Genomic DNA, 17,941 nt, shown 5'->3' with positions numbered 1-17,941 from the left:
ATAAATACAAATGGTAGATTTCCTTTAGTTATGAGGAAGAGTCCTGACAGTCCAGAGGACAGCTTATAGCAGTGATGGCGAACCTTTTAGATACAGAGTGCCCAAGCTACTACCAAAACCCACTTATATGTTGCGAAGTGCCAACGTGACAATTTAAGCAGTAACCTATTGATCCTTGCTGTATCACAGGTTTTAATCGTATTGGCATCCTGAGGACACCAATACAATAGAAAGATGATGGAGAAATTTGGATTGTAGCTTCCCTCCAGGGTCCCCTGAAGGGGAAGAATCAGGGGACCCAGAGGAGGAGCTCGATTGATAATCCATCTCTATCCACACCTTCTCACCCCTCCTGTAGTCCTGGAAGCCAAGAATGTGGCTTTAAAATAGCCCTGAGCATGGCACTGGGCTGTATTGGACCACAGGAGAAAGCCCTGTGTTGGGGTGAAGGCCTGGGTGCCCACAGAAAGGGCTCCGATTGCCACCTCTGGCACCCGTGCCATAGGTTCGCCACCACTGGCTTATAGCATCCATCCATAATGCAGTCTTAAAATTTTTTTAAAAAAATCTCTAAAATAATAAAAGCAAGCCTGTGCATGGTTGCTATATATAAAAATATTGTCTTCTAAAAGGTATTTAAAAAAAAAAAAAAAAAATGAAAATGTTGCACTTTAAAACATACCTACAAAAGTTGACATTGTCCATCAGAAGCCAGTCTCCAGCCTGCAAAGACTGCACCAGCATACCATCAACCCATTCAAATGTTCCACTGCTCTGTCCCTCAACAGAATGAAGAAGCTGGTCCTTAAAATTGCGGACGTTTTCTAAAATGGCAGCAAATTCTGACAAAAAAAAAAAATCCTTCATTAAAATGATAATTTACAGGCAAAAAGTACAATATACATTCTTTTTATGAAAAAAATATTATGCTTTTCTATCATGAAGTTCTCCACATAAATTGGATATCAAAATTGTCAAGGTTATTATGCACTCCAATGTGATATATCCTAAGTAAAATAGACCTTTACGTTGCAGCTGCTACACAGATTCAGGGGCACTTTGAATTTTCTTTTCCCATTGTAATCGGTGTTCTGTCAAAGAGGAGGAGATGGAGGCGTGTGTTCTGCTAATCTTCTATCATACTGTCCAATCAGTGGCAGAGAGTGTATGAACTCTCTGCTCATCTAGATGTTGTGTATTGTGTTCACATTCTGCTAATATTCAGTTAACATTACGTCTACATCGCATTTACAAAAACTTAAGGTTACAAAATATGATGGAAAATGCATTATGCAAGTGCATTATAAACAAATGAAATTTAAAAGCTTCGTAATAAACTGTAAATGCAATGTGCAATGTTAACACAAAACATGTAGAAGTAAACACTGCAAATGTCATGTAAACGCAAATGCAATGTTCTACGGCTAGCGAATGCAAGGTAATCATCACGTAAATACAAACGATATGCTGAAGTAAATGCAGATGCGAGGAAAATGCAACATAAATGTAACAGAAGCTCACTGTAAATGTGGCACAATCGCCACTCAAACTATGCACAAACGTAACGCAAGTCCCATGTAAACAAACCTGCCGCAAACAGAATGTAAACGCAAATGTGCAGCAAATGTCAAGTAAACTCAAATGCTATGCAACCACAGAAATGCAACCACATAAACGCAACAAGAGCTACTTACCTGTCAAATGCAAATTTCGACCAACCCGCTCATCTCTTGTGATCATTCATTGTTCACCAATTTTGATCTCCAGTGTAGGTTTTAATATCAAAAAGGGTGAATATGTAAATTAAACAAGATTATAGTTTTTACATTTTACACACCTGATTTTGTGAAGGAGTTAAGCTTTCCATTCATTCTCTGGATTTGCATAAGTACAGTCTCTAGCTTGTTCAGTACATCTGTAGAAATGCCATGTCCTCCATCTATTTTAGATCTGGGCTTATGAGTAAGATTTAAGTTGCTCCAACACCGCAACAAAATTTCTGTGTCATCCGGAGATACCTCAGTAGCAAGAAGGCTGTCTCTCACCAATGTTACCACTGCATTCCATACCTGTTCAAGGAGCTGCTGCCATGGTCTGTTGATGTCAGCCTGAAAATTAAAAATAGCATATGAAAAGATATAATCAGGTTATAATTTAATAGCACACTTCTGAAGAGGAGAATATTAATTTGAACTCAAACCTAGACATTAACTTCTTCACTTTTTATTGATTGTCATTTTCCTTTATGAAGTTCACTGCTGGGAATAACATTTTTTATATTTTGATAGAACTGAGATTTTGGGACACACGGACACCTAACAAGTTTATTTTTCTGTGTGTTATAAGGAAAGGGGGTTGATTTAAATTTTTATATTCTTTTTTATTGTTTCACTACTTAAGGCCCCCTATGGTACTTTAACCATAGAAGGTCTATTCACTCATATAATATACTGCAAAACAACTGTAGCATATACTGCTTCTATATTTAGTTAGTCTCAGACAGACTGTAATATACTTATGCTAATGAAAGCTATGCAAGCCTTTAACGGGCTCTTATCTGTCATTGTGCTAATCCTCCCGGCCAGCAGTAAAAGATTGTGGGCCCAGGTAAAAGTTCTTAAAGGGGTATTCCCTCTGGCCATTTAAATTTAATTAATTTGCCATCTGTAAACATTTCTTCAATTGGATGTTATTAAAAAAAAAAAAGTTTCTGTGTGAAGATAATTTCTGATAAATGTAGCCATGTTGTCCTTTAGAAACGCAATAGCTTCCTCGGATACGACCACCTCACATTTTGGCAGCAGTGGGCAGACATGCGCTATTGAGTCCTGCCTGACCACCTGGATTCAGTGATCATTACTACAGGACGACTGTAGGACATACAGTAACTCCCAGACATTTCATATACAAAAACCTTTTGTTCCTTTGTGCAATCTCTCCAGCAGAGGTGGCCATATCCAGGGACACAGTCTTGTATCTAAGGGACCATATCACTACATTTATGGGAAATTATCTTCACACCGGAATATTTTTTTTAATGACATTTAATTAAAGAAATGTTTAATTAATTAATCTGGATGTGACTGCCGAAAACAGAATACCCCTTTAAGTTTTAAGGTTCTTATTGTGTAAACACCACTTGAGATCATTTTTAACCCACTAACTTGACAATTTTACTCAGTTTTATTGCTGTTTAACTCCTATAACTAAGTGACAGTCATTGTAAAATTTCAGAGTGTGGGTGGGAACTCTAAGAAGATAATTCATGATTCATTTCTCTGCGCTATGAGATGCTGTGTGCTGACAATGTGTATTAACGTACAGGTTTATCTACAATTTTATTTAGCTTCTGAACATTCTATTAGTATCTGACACATAGAAAAAGAGACATACAGTCAGCGCTGCTATAAGCCTCCCTCCCGGATAAAGACCTTATCTAGTTTATAGCATGTAGATCAAGTCTCTGCAAGTTGCTTGCCAGCGGAAGTGCCTGTGTCTGAGCTGGTCTTGTAATCCAGGGGAGAGGGGCAGAAGGCAGAGAGCATGGCAGCCATAACGTCAAAGGAAGCTATTCATGAAAAGAATCCAACCATAGTTAGATTTACAGTCAGATCCAGGGGCAATCAAAATTGTAAACACTAGGACTGATAGAGACAGGCTGCAATTAGATCTGTTAAATGCTGTATTTTTGTTAATAACAGTCAATTAGAGAATGTGTTATTTTGTTGACCTGAGTATATTTGAGAATCTTGTCTTTGTGGGAATACACCTTTAAGCACTCTGAGGTTGGACCAGAGCAGCTTACAGGTCGACTGCCTTGATCAGCCCTTATGGCGGTATGACATAAAGAGTTGTAAAGCAATAAGGGAGTGGTTAACATATTGAAACAAATATAAGTAAATAATCTCAAAAATAAATATTTATCTAGCAATATAAAAGATTTGGCACCTGCTCAAATCCACCAAGTAGCTCAGTGGTGTCCATCGCACTGTTCATTGCCATGACGTTTAGTTTATTTCCCGTCAAAAGAGCCAAGAGCTGAATAAGACTTGATTTTCCAGCTGCTGCAGGGCCTACAAGGATTACCATCCAGCCCATCTCAACACACTTCATAACTGGTTCGAGAGACTGAAGAGAGTGGTGAAGGAGAGACATATTTCGATGTGTTGTTGAGTAACTACTGGTTCCACGAGGGAGAACTGAAAATCCAACCTGTTGCAAAGATAAAAAAAAAATAAGTGAGCTCTCCTCTGCTTCCCTTTGCATTCACACTGCGTGTCCCTGCATTCCCGTATAGACTCTGGTGGGTTGATGCCCTCAACCAAATAATGAGAGTGTAGGAGACCAAGGGCAGAAGAGAATAGAAGATTGAAAAGTTTTACGCATTGTGGTCATCGTGGATCATGGATAAGTCTTGGGACTTTGTTAAATGCTGGTGATATTACACACTGTATACAAACTTATTTTCATTAACCCCTAGGCGCACCAGGACGTTATAGTACGTCCCTGTGGCTAAATGCTAAGAGCATGGGGACGTGCTATAACGCCCTGCTTCTGGCACCTGCTCACAAACTGAGCCCCCACATATTTGTATTGCCGCGTCCGTAACAATCTGTATAATAAAACAGAATCGTTACTGGGCCAGCAGGGTAAACGCCGGAGGAAAAACTCGCAAAAACTGTTCCGAAAAAAGATCATTTTTAATATCTTTTTAAAAATGCTGCAAAAAGTGATTTAAAAAAATGTTCCACACTCTAAAATATGCCCACTAAAAAGAACAACTCTTCTCGTAAAAAAAAAGCCCCTAACCAGATTTGTCAGCCGAAAAATAAAAAAGTTATGCATATGAAAAGATGGTGATGCTAAAATGAACAAGATTTTCTCCAAATTAGTTTTTATTCAGTACAATTGAATAAAATACACAAAACCCCCACATATTTGGTATCGCTGCGTCCATATCAATCTGCATAATAAAACAGAATCATTATTAGATCCGCAGTGAGCCCTGTAAAAAAAAAAAAAATTTAATTAATACCCTATAAGAAAGTGCTCTAAAAAGTGATTTAAAAAATGTTATGCATCCTAAAATAAGACCACTAAAAAGAACAATCCTTCTCGCAAAAAATAAGCCCTTAAACAGATTTGTGAGGTGAAAAATAAAAGTTATGCCAAATTTTTGCCAAATTACTTTTTATTCAGTAAAAATGGGAAAAAAAGAAAAATCTATATAAATGAGGTATTTTCGTAATTGTGGCGACCCATAGAATAATAATAAAAAAAATACTATTTTTATGTTATGGTTAACAGCCAAAAAAACCAAAAATGTTCCTGAAAATTGATTTTCATTTCCTCCACCAACAAATAGTTAATAAAATCTCACCAATTAGCTTTAGATGCCTCCAAATTACGTATCTTAAAAGTGCATCTCATGTGGCAAAATAAATAAGCCCCTAAAGGTCCACATTAAAAAAAGGAAAAAAAATTATAGCCTGTACAATGTGACATAGCAAATCTGATCTGAATGGCGCCTCCTTCCCTTCCATGACCAGCCGTGCGCCCATACAGCAGGTTACCACCACATATAGCAGTGGTGGCAAACCTATGGCACAGGTGCCAGAGGTAGCACTCTGATCCCTTTCGGTGGGCACCCAGGCCCTGGAGAAGCTACAATTCAATCTTCCCCATCTTTCTATTGTATTTGTGAACTCAGGACATCAATACAATTAAAACCTGTGATAGAGCAGGGATCAATAAGTTACTGCTTAAATTGTCATGTTGACACTTTGCAACATATAAATGGGTTTTGGTTGCAGCTTGGGCACTCCAAAAGGTTCACCATTACTGATAGGGTATCGGTGTACTCGGGAGAAATTGGGTATCAAACTTTGTGGAGACATTTTTCATTTAATCCATTGTAAATGTTTAATTTTCCACCCAAATGAGTGTATTGTGAAAAAATATTACAATTTGCAGACCATACCTCCATTTTGTTTTAACCCCTAAAAAACACGTAAAGGGTTAAACTTCTTAAAAGTGTTTTTCATACGTTGTGGGTTGTAGTTTCCATAATGGGGTAATTTACGAGTCTAGCAATTATTTAGGCCTCTCAGTGTCAATTAGAAGTTGAGCAGGTCCATCTAAATACGGGTTTTGGTGATTTTACAAAAAATTTGAAAAATGATACCTAAATTCTGAGCCTCATAACATTCTAGTAAAATATGTGGAATCTTAAAAAACCATCCAACCGAAATGTAAGTTATGAATGTATTTGGGTGCTATGACTATCTGCATCAAAAGTAGAGAATTTAGAACACTGTAAATAAAGAATTTTTCAAAATTTTTGCCAAAATTTTTATTATTTTTTTAATAACTAAACACAAGATTTCAATGTGTCACGAGAAAACAATCTCAAAATCCCCTTGATATCTCATAGTGTTCAAAATCTATAAGCACTTATAGTGACAAAGGCCAGATTTGAAAAATGGGGCCGCGTCCTTAAGGCCAAAAGAGGCCGAGTCCCTTAGGGGTTAAATTGGAATCAGTAGAAAGCTATTTTTTTCAATAATTCAATTCAAAAAGAGTCATTACAAACAGAGTAAACCATTTCAAGTGTTCATTTGTTGAATGACTGCATCTATGGGGCGCAGTAAGGAGAGATCAACTGATGGAAGTGCAGAGGTGTTATGGAAGCCCAGTTTGCTTTGATAGCAGCCTTCAGCTTGTCTGCATTGTTGGGTCTGGGGTCTCATCTTCCTCTTGAAAATACCCCATAGATTCTCTAGGAGGTTGAGGTCAGACGAGCTCCCTTGCCAATCAAGCACTTTGATACAAGTTACTAAACCAGGTATTGGTATGTTTGGCAGTGTGGATAGGTGCCAAGTCCCGCTGTAAAATGAAAAATCCATCTCCAAAAAGATTATTGGCAAAAGAAAGCATGAAGTGCTCTTACATTTCCTGGTAGATGGCGGCGCCGACGTTGGTCTTGATAAAACACAGTGGACCACTGATTGTGGAAACTTCACAGACTCTGGGACCTAAATTTCCTAATGAAATTCAAAACTTTCTTTCATCTGAAAACACTTTGCACCACTAAGCAACAGTCCAGTTCTTTTTCTCCTTGGCCCAAGTAAAACGCCTCTTGCATAGTATATTGGTCAAGAGTGGCTTTACACATGGTAGTTGACACTTGTAGCCCATGTCTTGGATACGACTGTGTGTGGGGGCCCTTGAAGCACTGACTCCAATCCACTCCTTTCTACCACATTTTTTCCTTCCACTCAACTTTCCATTAATATGCTTTGATACAGAACTCTGAAGAGCCAGCTTCTTTAGCCATTTCCTTAGTCTGGACGTCTGTCAAGTCAGCTGTCTTCCCCACGACTGTGTGGCCTACTGAACCAGTATAAGGGACCTTTAAAAAGCTTAGGGTGCAGGTGTATTGGGTAAACCATAATCATCAACATTGACAAACACTTTAAAAAGTTTGTTATGGCCATATAATACGAGTTTCACTTTTTGAAATGACTAAATACATAGCTTTGTGCTAATATTTCAATTTACTGAGAAGCACTTGTAGCTGTATTCACACTTAACCCCTTAACGCTGAAGCCACTTTTCACCTTCCTGACACGGCCCATTTTTTTAAATCTGACATGTGTCTATTTAAGTGGTTATAACTTTGGAACGCTTTAACATATCCAGTTGATTTTGAGATTAAATTTCACAACATGAAGTACAATCAATATGTTTAGTATTTATTTATGAAATAGATGGAAATTTGGCAAAAATTTTGAAAAAAAACAATGTTTTCCCAAATTCAAAATTTTCTACTTTTTGGAAAGTTGGTCATATCACTAAAATAACTTGAGAACTAACATTTTCCATATGTCTGCTTTAATTTGGCATCATTTTTCAATCATCTTTTCCTTTTTTTAGGATGTTAGGAGGCTTATAACTTAAGGTGCAATTTTTCAGATTTTCACGAAAATCATCAAAACCTACTTTTGGAGGGTCAATTTAGTAAGAAGTGACTTTATAAGGCCCACATGACAGAAAACCCCCAGAAATGACACCATTTTAGAAACTACACCCCTCAAAATATTCAAAACAACCTTTGGGAATTTTGTTAACCCTATGAGCGTTTCATGAGGGTGAAAGATAAATGAAAGTGAAATTACAGAAATGTAATTTTATCTTACTATAGATTTATTGAACTCTAAAATTTGCACCTTCACAATGGGTTAAAAAGGAAAATGCATTTTACAATGTTGAGGGCAATTCCTTTTGAGTATGCCACAAACCATTTTGTCACTGTACCCTGCTGTACGGGCAAAGGGGGGCACTTGGAATGGAAAGAGCGTTGTTTCGTTTTTGCAGGGCAAATATGACTGAAAAAGTTTTCATGTGTCAGGATGCATTTGGAGAGCCATAATGGTACCAAAACAGAAGAAAGCCCCAACAAGAGACACCATTTTAGAAAGTACACCCCTTGGAGAGTTTAGCAAGGTGTAATTTGTGTATTTGCCCCAACAGGTGTTCGATTCAATTAGGCCCCAAAAGTGAAAAAAGGTTAACATTTTCTCAAAAATGTCACTATTACCCCAAATTTTTGTAAGCCACAAGGGATAAAAGATGAAACAACCCCCAGAAATATGTAAAACTATTTCTCCTAAGCACAGAACTGCACCACTTTTGCATATAAAGTGTTGTATGGGTACGCAGTTAAGTTCAGAAGGGAAAGAGGGGCTTTGGCCTTTTAGAAGCCAGATTTGACAATCATCCTTTACATGTGTCAGGATGCATTTGGAGAGCCCTAGTGGTACCAAAACAGAGGGGAACCCCAACAAGTGTCACCATTTTGGAAAGTGCACCCTTTGGAGAATTTAGCAAGGTGTAATATGTGTATTTTACCCTACAGGTGTTTGCTTCAATTAGGTCCCTAAAAGGAAAAAGATGAACATTTTCCCAAAAAGTCACTTTTACGGCTAATTTTTGTATCCCATAAGGCATTAAAGATGAAACAACCCCAAAAATGTGTACTAGCATTTCTCCCAAGTATAAAATTGCCCCACACATGCAAATAAAATGTTGTATGGGTACGCAGTGAAGCTCAGAAGGGAAAGAGGGGCGTTGGCCTTTTAGAAGCTAAATTTCACAGACATCCTTTACAGGTGTCAGGATGCATTTAGAGAGCCGTATTGGTACCAAGACAGAGGGGAACCCCAACAAGTGTCACCATTTTGGAAAGCACACCCCTTAAAGAATTTAGCAAGGTGTAATATGTGTATTTGTCCGTAAAGGTGTTTGATTTAATTAGGACTTAAATAGGAAAAAGGTAAAAAATTTCCTATAAAGGTCATTTTACCCCTAATTTTTTATAGCCACAAGGGATAAAAAAAAATGTAATAACCCCCCAAAATGTGTAAACCCATTTCTCTCGAGTGTAGAAGTACCCCACATGTGCATATAAAATACTTTATGGGTGCACAGTAGAGGAAAAGAGGGATGTTTGTCTTTTAGAGGCCAAATTTGACAGAAATCTTTCACGTGTCAGGATACATTTGGAGAGCCGTAGTGGTACAAAAACAGAGGAAACCCCGAAAAGTGACCCTAATTGTTAAATGTACACCCCTTGGGGAATATAGCAAGGTGTAATATGTGGTGTGGTGTAATACACGTGGTGAAATGAGCATTTTGAACATATAGGTGGTTTCCAAATATGATGTGCAACGGAGTCCAAGAGTTAAGTGCCCGTTATGGGTATAGGGAGCAATGTGACCTAACAGTTGTTACAATTATTAATTTTACTGAAATGAATTCACAACAGTTTGGGGCGTGAATTGTGAATGTGTTGCGTATAAGGAGGTACAATATACCAAGGGACCAACTAAACTTTTGTCACTCTGGAGGTGTCGCAGGTCTCTTAGTATAAAGTGTCCATCCTAACTCCTCTTTTGGAACAGACTCTTTATTGAGTCCTACCTTTAGAAGCAGCAGAATTCACCGGGAAAATGCTGTCCTGGCAAAACACAGGAACATCTAAACCAGAGGTACTGGGGCTCCGTCCTTCTTGTCCCAATATTAATTCCCTAATATCTTCCTCTTAAAAACGGAGAAATGATACGGCAGGACATGCACATTGGAACAGCTCGTAAGAGTTGTACAGCATCATCTGTACAATGTACACAGTTTTTCGCAGGGAAATTATCGCCAAGTGTTGCTCTTATTCACCCTAGCGATGCCCATTGTAACGAATATTGCTGCTTTTGGCTGGACCAAATCGACCAGCCAATAGCGGCAAACATGGACAGAGGGGGGCAACAAAACCCCTCTGGACCGCAAGGCAAGATTAGTGGCTGTCAGGAACAGCTGCCACTCTGCCCCAATCACCGTGTCTACAGACATGGTGATCGGTATTACTGACGTCATAAGTAAATTCGCTGCTATTGGCTCGTCTGAATTGATGAGCCATTAGCAGGGATCATGTGGGGGGGGACGTCACCCTTCTGGTCCATGGGGCAGAATGGATGGCCGTCAGGAATAGCCGCATTCTTGCCCCGATCACTGTGTCTGAACGTGTTGGCAAGTCACTACCCACCGCACCGTTCTATAACAACGCGCGTTCGGAATAGGCTATACAATCTTTATTTATTTTTTAAGCAATTTAGACAAATAAGGGCTTATTTTTTGCGAGATGAGATGCACTATAAAAAAAACCCCTTCATTTTAGTGTGTTTTTAGCTTATTGAAGCAATTTTATTACCTTTTTACGTGTGGAGGAAAATAAAATCATCAATTCTTGTTTTGGATTTTTAGCATTTGGGGGGGGGGGGTGTTCACTGTAGCATAACAATAATATATTATCTTTATTCTACGGATCACTACGATTACGGCGATACCTCATTTATATAGTTTATTTTATATTTGTCCAATTTTATTGAAGGAAAACTAGAATACAAAAAATTGCATTTGTTTTAGTATTGCCATTTTGATAGCAGCATAACTATAGTATTTTTTGGTTGACGGAGCTGGTTGTGAGCTTATTTTTTGCGTGACAAGTTGTTCTTTTCATTGGTATTATCTTGGTGCTTGTAACTTTTTCGGATCACTTTTTAGAACATTTTTTGTAAAGCAATTTGATAAAAAGTTTAGGAGCCGGCGCCAGAAGCTTGACGTAATAATACTGCATTTTGCTGGAACGCACCTCCCGCCATGCAGTACTATTACGTCAAATGTCGGGAAGGGGTTATTGCTGCCAGATAGGTCCTAAATAAAGAGCCCCTCCAGCCCTCCCTCTGCCTCCTGTAATCTCAGAGTACAGAGGGAGCAGGGAGGATGGGAGAAAGCCACAGAGGCTCTGTTGACATGTAACTTGAACCCATGTACTTGTCAGTAAACTTTATGGAGATCCAAGTCTACCTTCTCTAGATAGTACACCTTCTTTTGGTTATCTTAACGCCTGAATTGTGTTGCTATTTTGCACATTTGTGGTTCAATGCATTGCAGCTTAGGTTTTAAACATTTCTCAAAAACTTGTGGTGCAAAGCTTGCAAGACCAAGAGCAAATTACGCCAGAATTCTGTAGCATCAACTTGCAAGGCATTACAGGCAGCCTTTTAGAACACATTGGTAGACAATATACAAAGTGTTTTAGTGGTTATGCCTTCACATGTGGGTGTGACTTAGGTTGAGATACACTCTGCGGCAAAAAAAATATGCCTGTGTGGAAATTTACAGCATGTTGTTCCAGGTAGAACCAAGTCGATAAATACAATTTATCATTTTCAACCAGACAGTCTTAACCCCTTAACGCCGAAGCCACTTTTCACCTTCCTGACACGGCCCATTTTTTCAACTCTGTCCTGTGTCACTATAAATGGTTATAACTTTGGAACGCTTTAACAAATCCAAGTGATTTTGAAATTGTTTTCTCGTGACACTTTGTACTTCATGTTAGTTAAAAAATGTTGGTGGTATGTTTTGCATTTATTTATGAGAAAATCAGATATTTGGTGAAAATTCGGAAAATTTCCGAAATTCAAAATGTTCTAGTTTTTCCACACGAGTCATAACACCAAAAAATGTAATAACTAACATTCACTGAATGTCTACTTTATGCCTCCATGGTTTTTTTTATACATACTATCATTTTTGTAAGATGTTAAGGGTTTTTGAACGTCAGGTGCAATTTTTCACATTTTCATAAAAAAAGCAAAATCCTGCTAAAAGTAAAACCCCATAAATTACTCCATGATAGAAACTATACTCAACGTACGTAAAACAACTTTTATGAAGTTTGTTAACCGTTTAATTGGTTAACAAGGGTTAAAACTACTTTTTTTTGGGCCAAATGAATGTGTTTTTTCATAAAATGTACAAAATGTATGTGGTGGTAACCTGCTATATGGGCACACGCCAGGGCATTGAGGGGGGTGCTGCGCCGTTCAGACCAGATTATGCATTGTCACTTTATAATGGCTATGCAATCTTTATTTTTTTTGGCAATTTGGACATATAAGGGCTTATTTTTTGCGACATGAGATGCACTTTACAAATACTTCATTGTAGTGGGTCTGTAGCTTTTTGAAGAAAATTGTCAATTTTGGGTTTCTTTTTTTTGTATATTTTGGGGGTCGTACACCATACACTAAAAATACTATAATATTTTTATTCTATAGATCACTACGATTACGGTGATACCTCATTTATATAGGTTTTTATATATTTTACAATTTTACAGAAAAAAAACGAATGTAAAGAAAATCTCATTTGTTTTTGCATCGCCATCTTTTCGGAGATATAACTTTAATATTTTTTGGTTGACAGCGCTGGTTTAAGGCTTATTTTTTACGTGTTGAGTTGTCCTTTTCAGTGGTACCATTTTGGTGCGCATAACTTTTTTTGGATCACTTTTTGAAACATTTTTGTGAAGGGATTTTATGAAACAAAATCAGGTTTTGTTTTTACGGCGTTCACCGTACGGTCCAATAATGGTTTTGACTTATTGTACATATTGTTACGGACACGGCGATACCAAATATGTGGGGGGTTTTGGTGATTTTCAGGTTTTTTTTTTACTTTATTAGATGTGTATAGGGAATGTGTGTGTTTAGGGGACTTACACTTTTTAATAAAAAGAATTAAAGTTAGTTTATCGTTTTTAACTTTTTTTCTTTACTTTTACAGGTTAGCTTAAACAAGCAATCCACTTCTGCCGGGCGAAATACATGGCAGTGCCCAGCAAAAGAAAGAAGACGGGCACGGAAGCAAGAAGAGGAGCCGCGCGGACATCGGGGCCACCGGAGGGTGAGTATATAAGTTTATTTATTTTTTTAATGCTGGGCAGGCTGTGTGCCACAGGGGGCAGGCTGTGTGCCACAGGGGGCAGGCTGTGTGCCACAGGGGGCAGGCTGTGTGCCACAGGGGGCAGGCTGTGTGCCACAGGGGGCAGGCTGTGTGCCACAGGGGGCAGGCTGTGACCAATGCATTTCCCACCCTCGGCTTATACTCAAGTCAATAAGTTTTTGGTGGTAAAATTAGGGGTCTCTGCTTATCCTCGGGTCGGCTTATACTCGAGTCTAATTCTAGAATTAGAAATTATTTGAAATCTGAGTTTTTGCTAGAGCAGGACAGAAGGGAGAGCAAGAAAAGAGTTTTGATAAGTGGAATAAATACAAACATGTTTGTTTTAAACGTTAGCAATTTTTAAAATATGCTGCAACTGTAAAATATAGTAACCATTTTATAAAGCCACCTTACCTGTATATTTTGAGGACTGATGTGAAAGTGCCGTGTACCCAAATATGGATCGTTTTCTTTTCCAAACACCTCCAAATATACAGAAATAAGCTAAAATTTAAAAAAACACAATAGTTTGTTAGACTTTATTCAGGTAAAAAATTTTAAAACCCCACCAGAAAATATTAACTTAACTAGCTAAAATAAACAAAACTCTAATTATATTTGTAATAAAGCTTCTCAAAAAGGCAATTTGTAACCAACACATCAAGTTAACTCGGCAGTAATGGAGATTGTTGCCCAAGATAAAAAGAAGTCTTGTTGAAAATTGTGCAGGCTCAAAGCAGGAATTTTCAATGACTGCTGATACTAACCCTTCGTCTATCTTCCTTAGATCTCATGCGCTCTCCATAAACTAGAAAAACATGCTGAGATGGATTATAACTTCCAGGTGACTGGTCGTGCAACATAAGATGACACCATCGAAAAATATCGCGCAAATTAAATTCCCAAGGTCCTCCTTTCTGACCCCATTTTCTTTCAGTTGTAACTTCAAGGTCGACCTAAATTAACGACAAAGCTCTACATATATAACATTGTATATAAAATAGACTGAATGGCGTATAGTGCAGTGAGCAGAAAAGAAACGCATTATACTTATTAACAGTGCAGAACATTAATTTATCAGTAAGGATCTACAGATGAAATTTAAAAGCTCTGCCATCATTTATCACAAAATAAAAATAACCCTAGATATACCTGATTATTAAATGCAACCATTTTGCCAATGACCTCTTCGCCCAAGGTAGGAAAAAGAGAGTTTGCAATAAACTGCATATCAGATGGCGACAGTTGATCCACAAAAACCTGAAGAAAAAAAAAAAATCTAAAATTACAAAAAACATGAGCAAAGGAATATCACATAACATGGAACTGAAAACTGCAAGAATCAAGAAGAGGGCGATTATGATATATATATATATATATATATATATATATACAGATCTGGAAAAAATGAAGACACCACTGCAAAATTTTCAGTTCCTTTTTTTTTACATTGTATTTTTATTATATAAACTACTGACAACATGAAATTCCAAACATTTTTTTTTAATTTACAGTAAATAAGAAATCATCAACATAATAAAAAATAAAGCAGTGCTATCACACCTCAAAAAATACTAAGAAATAAGTTCATATTCATTCACAAACAATACTAATGTTTTAACTCAGGAGGAGTTCAGATTTGGTGGAATAACCACTATTTTTAAATCACAGCTGTCATGCGTCTTGGCATGCTTTCCACCAGTCTTTCAAACTGCTTTTTGTGACCTTATGCCACTCCTGGCACAAAAATGTAAGCAGTTGTTTTTTATTTAATGGCTTGTGACTATCCATCTTCCCCTTGATTACATTTCAGAGGTTTTTAATGGGGTTCAGGTCTGGAGATTGGGCTGGCCGTGACAGGGTCTTGATGTGATGCTCCTTCATCCACACATTGCACAACTTTGCATTGGTTAATTTTTTCCAGACCTGTATATATAACCAAGTTTTTATATCAAACAGACTAACTGCTTAAAAAGGACCAGGCGATTTTTTTTTTGTTTGCATTTTCATTTTTCTTCCCCAGTCTATAAAAATCAATAACATTTTTATTTTAGGGCTTCTTTACGGAGTAACAAATTGTACTCCTTGACACATATTCCATGCCCTATATTGAGAAGCGGGAAACAACTTTCAAATTATTAGATTGTAACCCCCATTGGGACAATGACTGATTTGACAAACTCTGTGGAGCGCTGCCTAATCTGTGTGAGCTATGTAAATAAAGGAATTATTAAAGGAATTCTTATTAAATGCGATAAAATCATTGAAAAATTGTTTTTGTGCCATGTTCTTGTGTACACTGATAGCAAATTTTTATAGGTTTTCTTATGTTTTAATAGATTTCAAAAATTAAAACCTTTTGTACCCAAATAAGATCTTCATTTTCCTGCTAACTTTGGTATACGGAGCTGTGTAAGGTATAATCAATCTGACGTTTTCACTGCTACCATTTCGGGGACTGTATGACTTTTTGAGCACTTTTTATTCAAAGTTAGTTGTAAATGTAGAAAAAGCTGTGATTCGGAAATTTGTTTTTCGTTACAGGTTAAGTTTCACTGGGTATATCCATTTTTCATATTTTGACAGAACGGGATTATTATTTTGACAATCACAGGTTTATGATTATGTCTGTTTATTTTATATGCATTCTAGAAAAGGGGGGAGGATTTAAATTTAAAAAAATTGTTTTCAAATTTTTTTCTTTACCAATTTTTTTAGGATCCCCTGGGTGTTTAAACACAAAGGGGTTTTATCATTTGTGAATAGACTACAATGCACATGTATTGCAATACAAGGTGAATATACAGATCTTTTATTACAGCCTGCCTCCAGCAGCCTGTGATAGCAAGGTTTGCCGATTGGCAGTAATATGGCTGCGCCCGTATGAAGCTGCTGTTTATGTGAAATGATCAACTTTGACCACAGCAACTAACATGTTAACTGGCATGACTGCTGCCAGCACCAACTTCAGCACTCAGCTGCAGGTATCTGCTGTATAATACAGCAGATATCTGGCCTGTATGGAAAAGGAACAGCCCATGAGCCTGCTCCATTTATCTTTACAACATATTTTTACATTGTGCAGCTCTTAAGCAGTTAAGGGGGATATATATATGCCATTATTTATAGTCTATGAAAATAATATGTACTGCAATTCTGACTCTGGACAAACAACCATTAGAAAAAAAACAAAACAAGAAAAACCAAAAAACCTTACCCCCACTCCTCCCGATGTTGATCCCGGTGCCGCCTCTTGCATGACAACGTCACCTCCCTCACCCCCGCTGTGAACATGGCAGAGTATTTCTAGGTTTTTTATTTTCTAATGGTTCATTTCCTTTAACCCCTTAACACTCTGCGACTTAGCTCTACGGCGCAGAGGTATAAGGAATGTATGAAGAGGGCTCACGGGCTGAGTCCTCTTCATACAAAAGGCACAAAACCCCCACCGCTAATAACCGCGGTCGGTGCTTGCACCGATCGCGGCTATTAACCCTCTCAACGCCGCCGGCAAAGTCGCCGGCGGCGTTTAAAAGACGGCGGCGCACGGGCGCCGCTATCTTTTTTCCGATCGCCACGCCCCCGAACGTCATCGGGGGGCGGCGATTGGTTACCATGGTAGCCTCGGGTCTTCTTTTGACACGAGGCTACATGGCTTATGCAGGTTCGTTACAATGAGCCAGTGGCTCATTGTAATGTATGACCTACAAAAATGCCATATATTGCAATACTGTAGTATTGCAGTATATGGTAGGAGCGATCTGACCATCTAAGGTTAATGTACCCTAGATGGTCTAAAAAATAGTTGCCCCGGAAGAAGCCTTGCCGGCGAAACCCTGGGTCAGGCGGATAGAAAGCTAGCGTCCAGTTATGTGAATTTGTGATATGCGCATTTTTATTGGATTTTTGTGAGTATAATGAATTGGAATAAATTTTAACCTTGTTGGAACGTACCACACCATCTGCCTGCATATTTTCTTCCAGTTACAATATAAATAAGGAGGAGAATGAGAGTGCGATGGTGCTAGTCTGAATGGTGACATACTTTCAGCAGGAGAAATTGAAGATTGGTGCTGTTCATCGAAGTTTTAGAATCCTTGGAGCTCCGGTCATAGTGAAAATATTTTTCTCTATTTTGTGGACTTTTTCAAAGACTGTGTGGACCGGTCTTATACCGTGAGTAGCTTCTTAACCCCTTAACGCTCTGCGCCGTAGCTCTACGGCGCAGAGGTATAAGGGATGTATGAAGAGGGCTCACGGGCTGAGTCCTCTTCATACAGAGAGGGGGGTTTTTGCATAATGCATAAAACCCCCACCGCTAATAACCGCGGTCGGTGCTAGCACCGATCGCGGCTATTAACCCCCCCGTTGCCGCCGGCGGCACTAAAAAGACGGCGGCGCGTGGGCGCCGCCATCTTTTTTTCGATCGCCACGCCCCCGAACGTCATCGGGGGGCGGCGATCGGTTGGCATGGTAGCCTCGTGTCTTCTTTTGACACGAGGCTATCTTGCAGCTGCAGATTCGTTACAATGAGCCAGTGGCTCATTGTAATGAATGTGCTGCAAAAATGCCATATATTGCAATACAGAAGTATTGC

The 17,941-nt window shown here is 38.4% G+C and overlaps 1 protein-coding gene across 2 annotated transcripts in view; it reads right to left on the bottom strand.

The window, feature by feature from the left end:
- MDN1 (midasin AAA ATPase 1) overlaps nucleotides 1–17,941 on the bottom strand; it is a 178,012-nt gene that overhangs the window by 77,301 nt on the left and 82,770 nt on the right. For both annotated transcript variants that reach the window (XM_072141954.1, XM_072141952.1), the window contains exons 39-44: nucleotides 14,497–14,604; nucleotides 14,112–14,300; nucleotides 13,759–13,848; nucleotides 3,949–4,212; nucleotides 1,838–2,108; nucleotides 683–842 (exon numbers count right to left, since the gene is read on the bottom strand). In XM_072141954.1, the coding sequence (XP_071998055.1) occupies nucleotides 683–842; nucleotides 1,838–2,108; nucleotides 3,949–4,212; nucleotides 13,759–13,848; nucleotides 14,112–14,300; nucleotides 14,497–14,604 (1,082 nt within the window). The remainder of the gene's footprint in view (nucleotides 1–682; nucleotides 843–1,837; nucleotides 2,109–3,948; nucleotides 4,213–13,758; nucleotides 13,849–14,111; nucleotides 14,301–14,496; nucleotides 14,605–17,941) is intronic.

Source organism: Engystomops pustulosus, chromosome 3 (assembly GCF_040894005.1).
Source record: "Engystomops pustulosus chromosome 3, aEngPut4.maternal, whole genome shotgun sequence".
Classification (NCBI taxonomy): Eukaryota; Metazoa; Chordata; class Amphibia; order Anura; family Leptodactylidae; genus Engystomops; species Engystomops pustulosus.
This window is presented reverse-complemented; position numbering and strand designations above follow the sequence as displayed.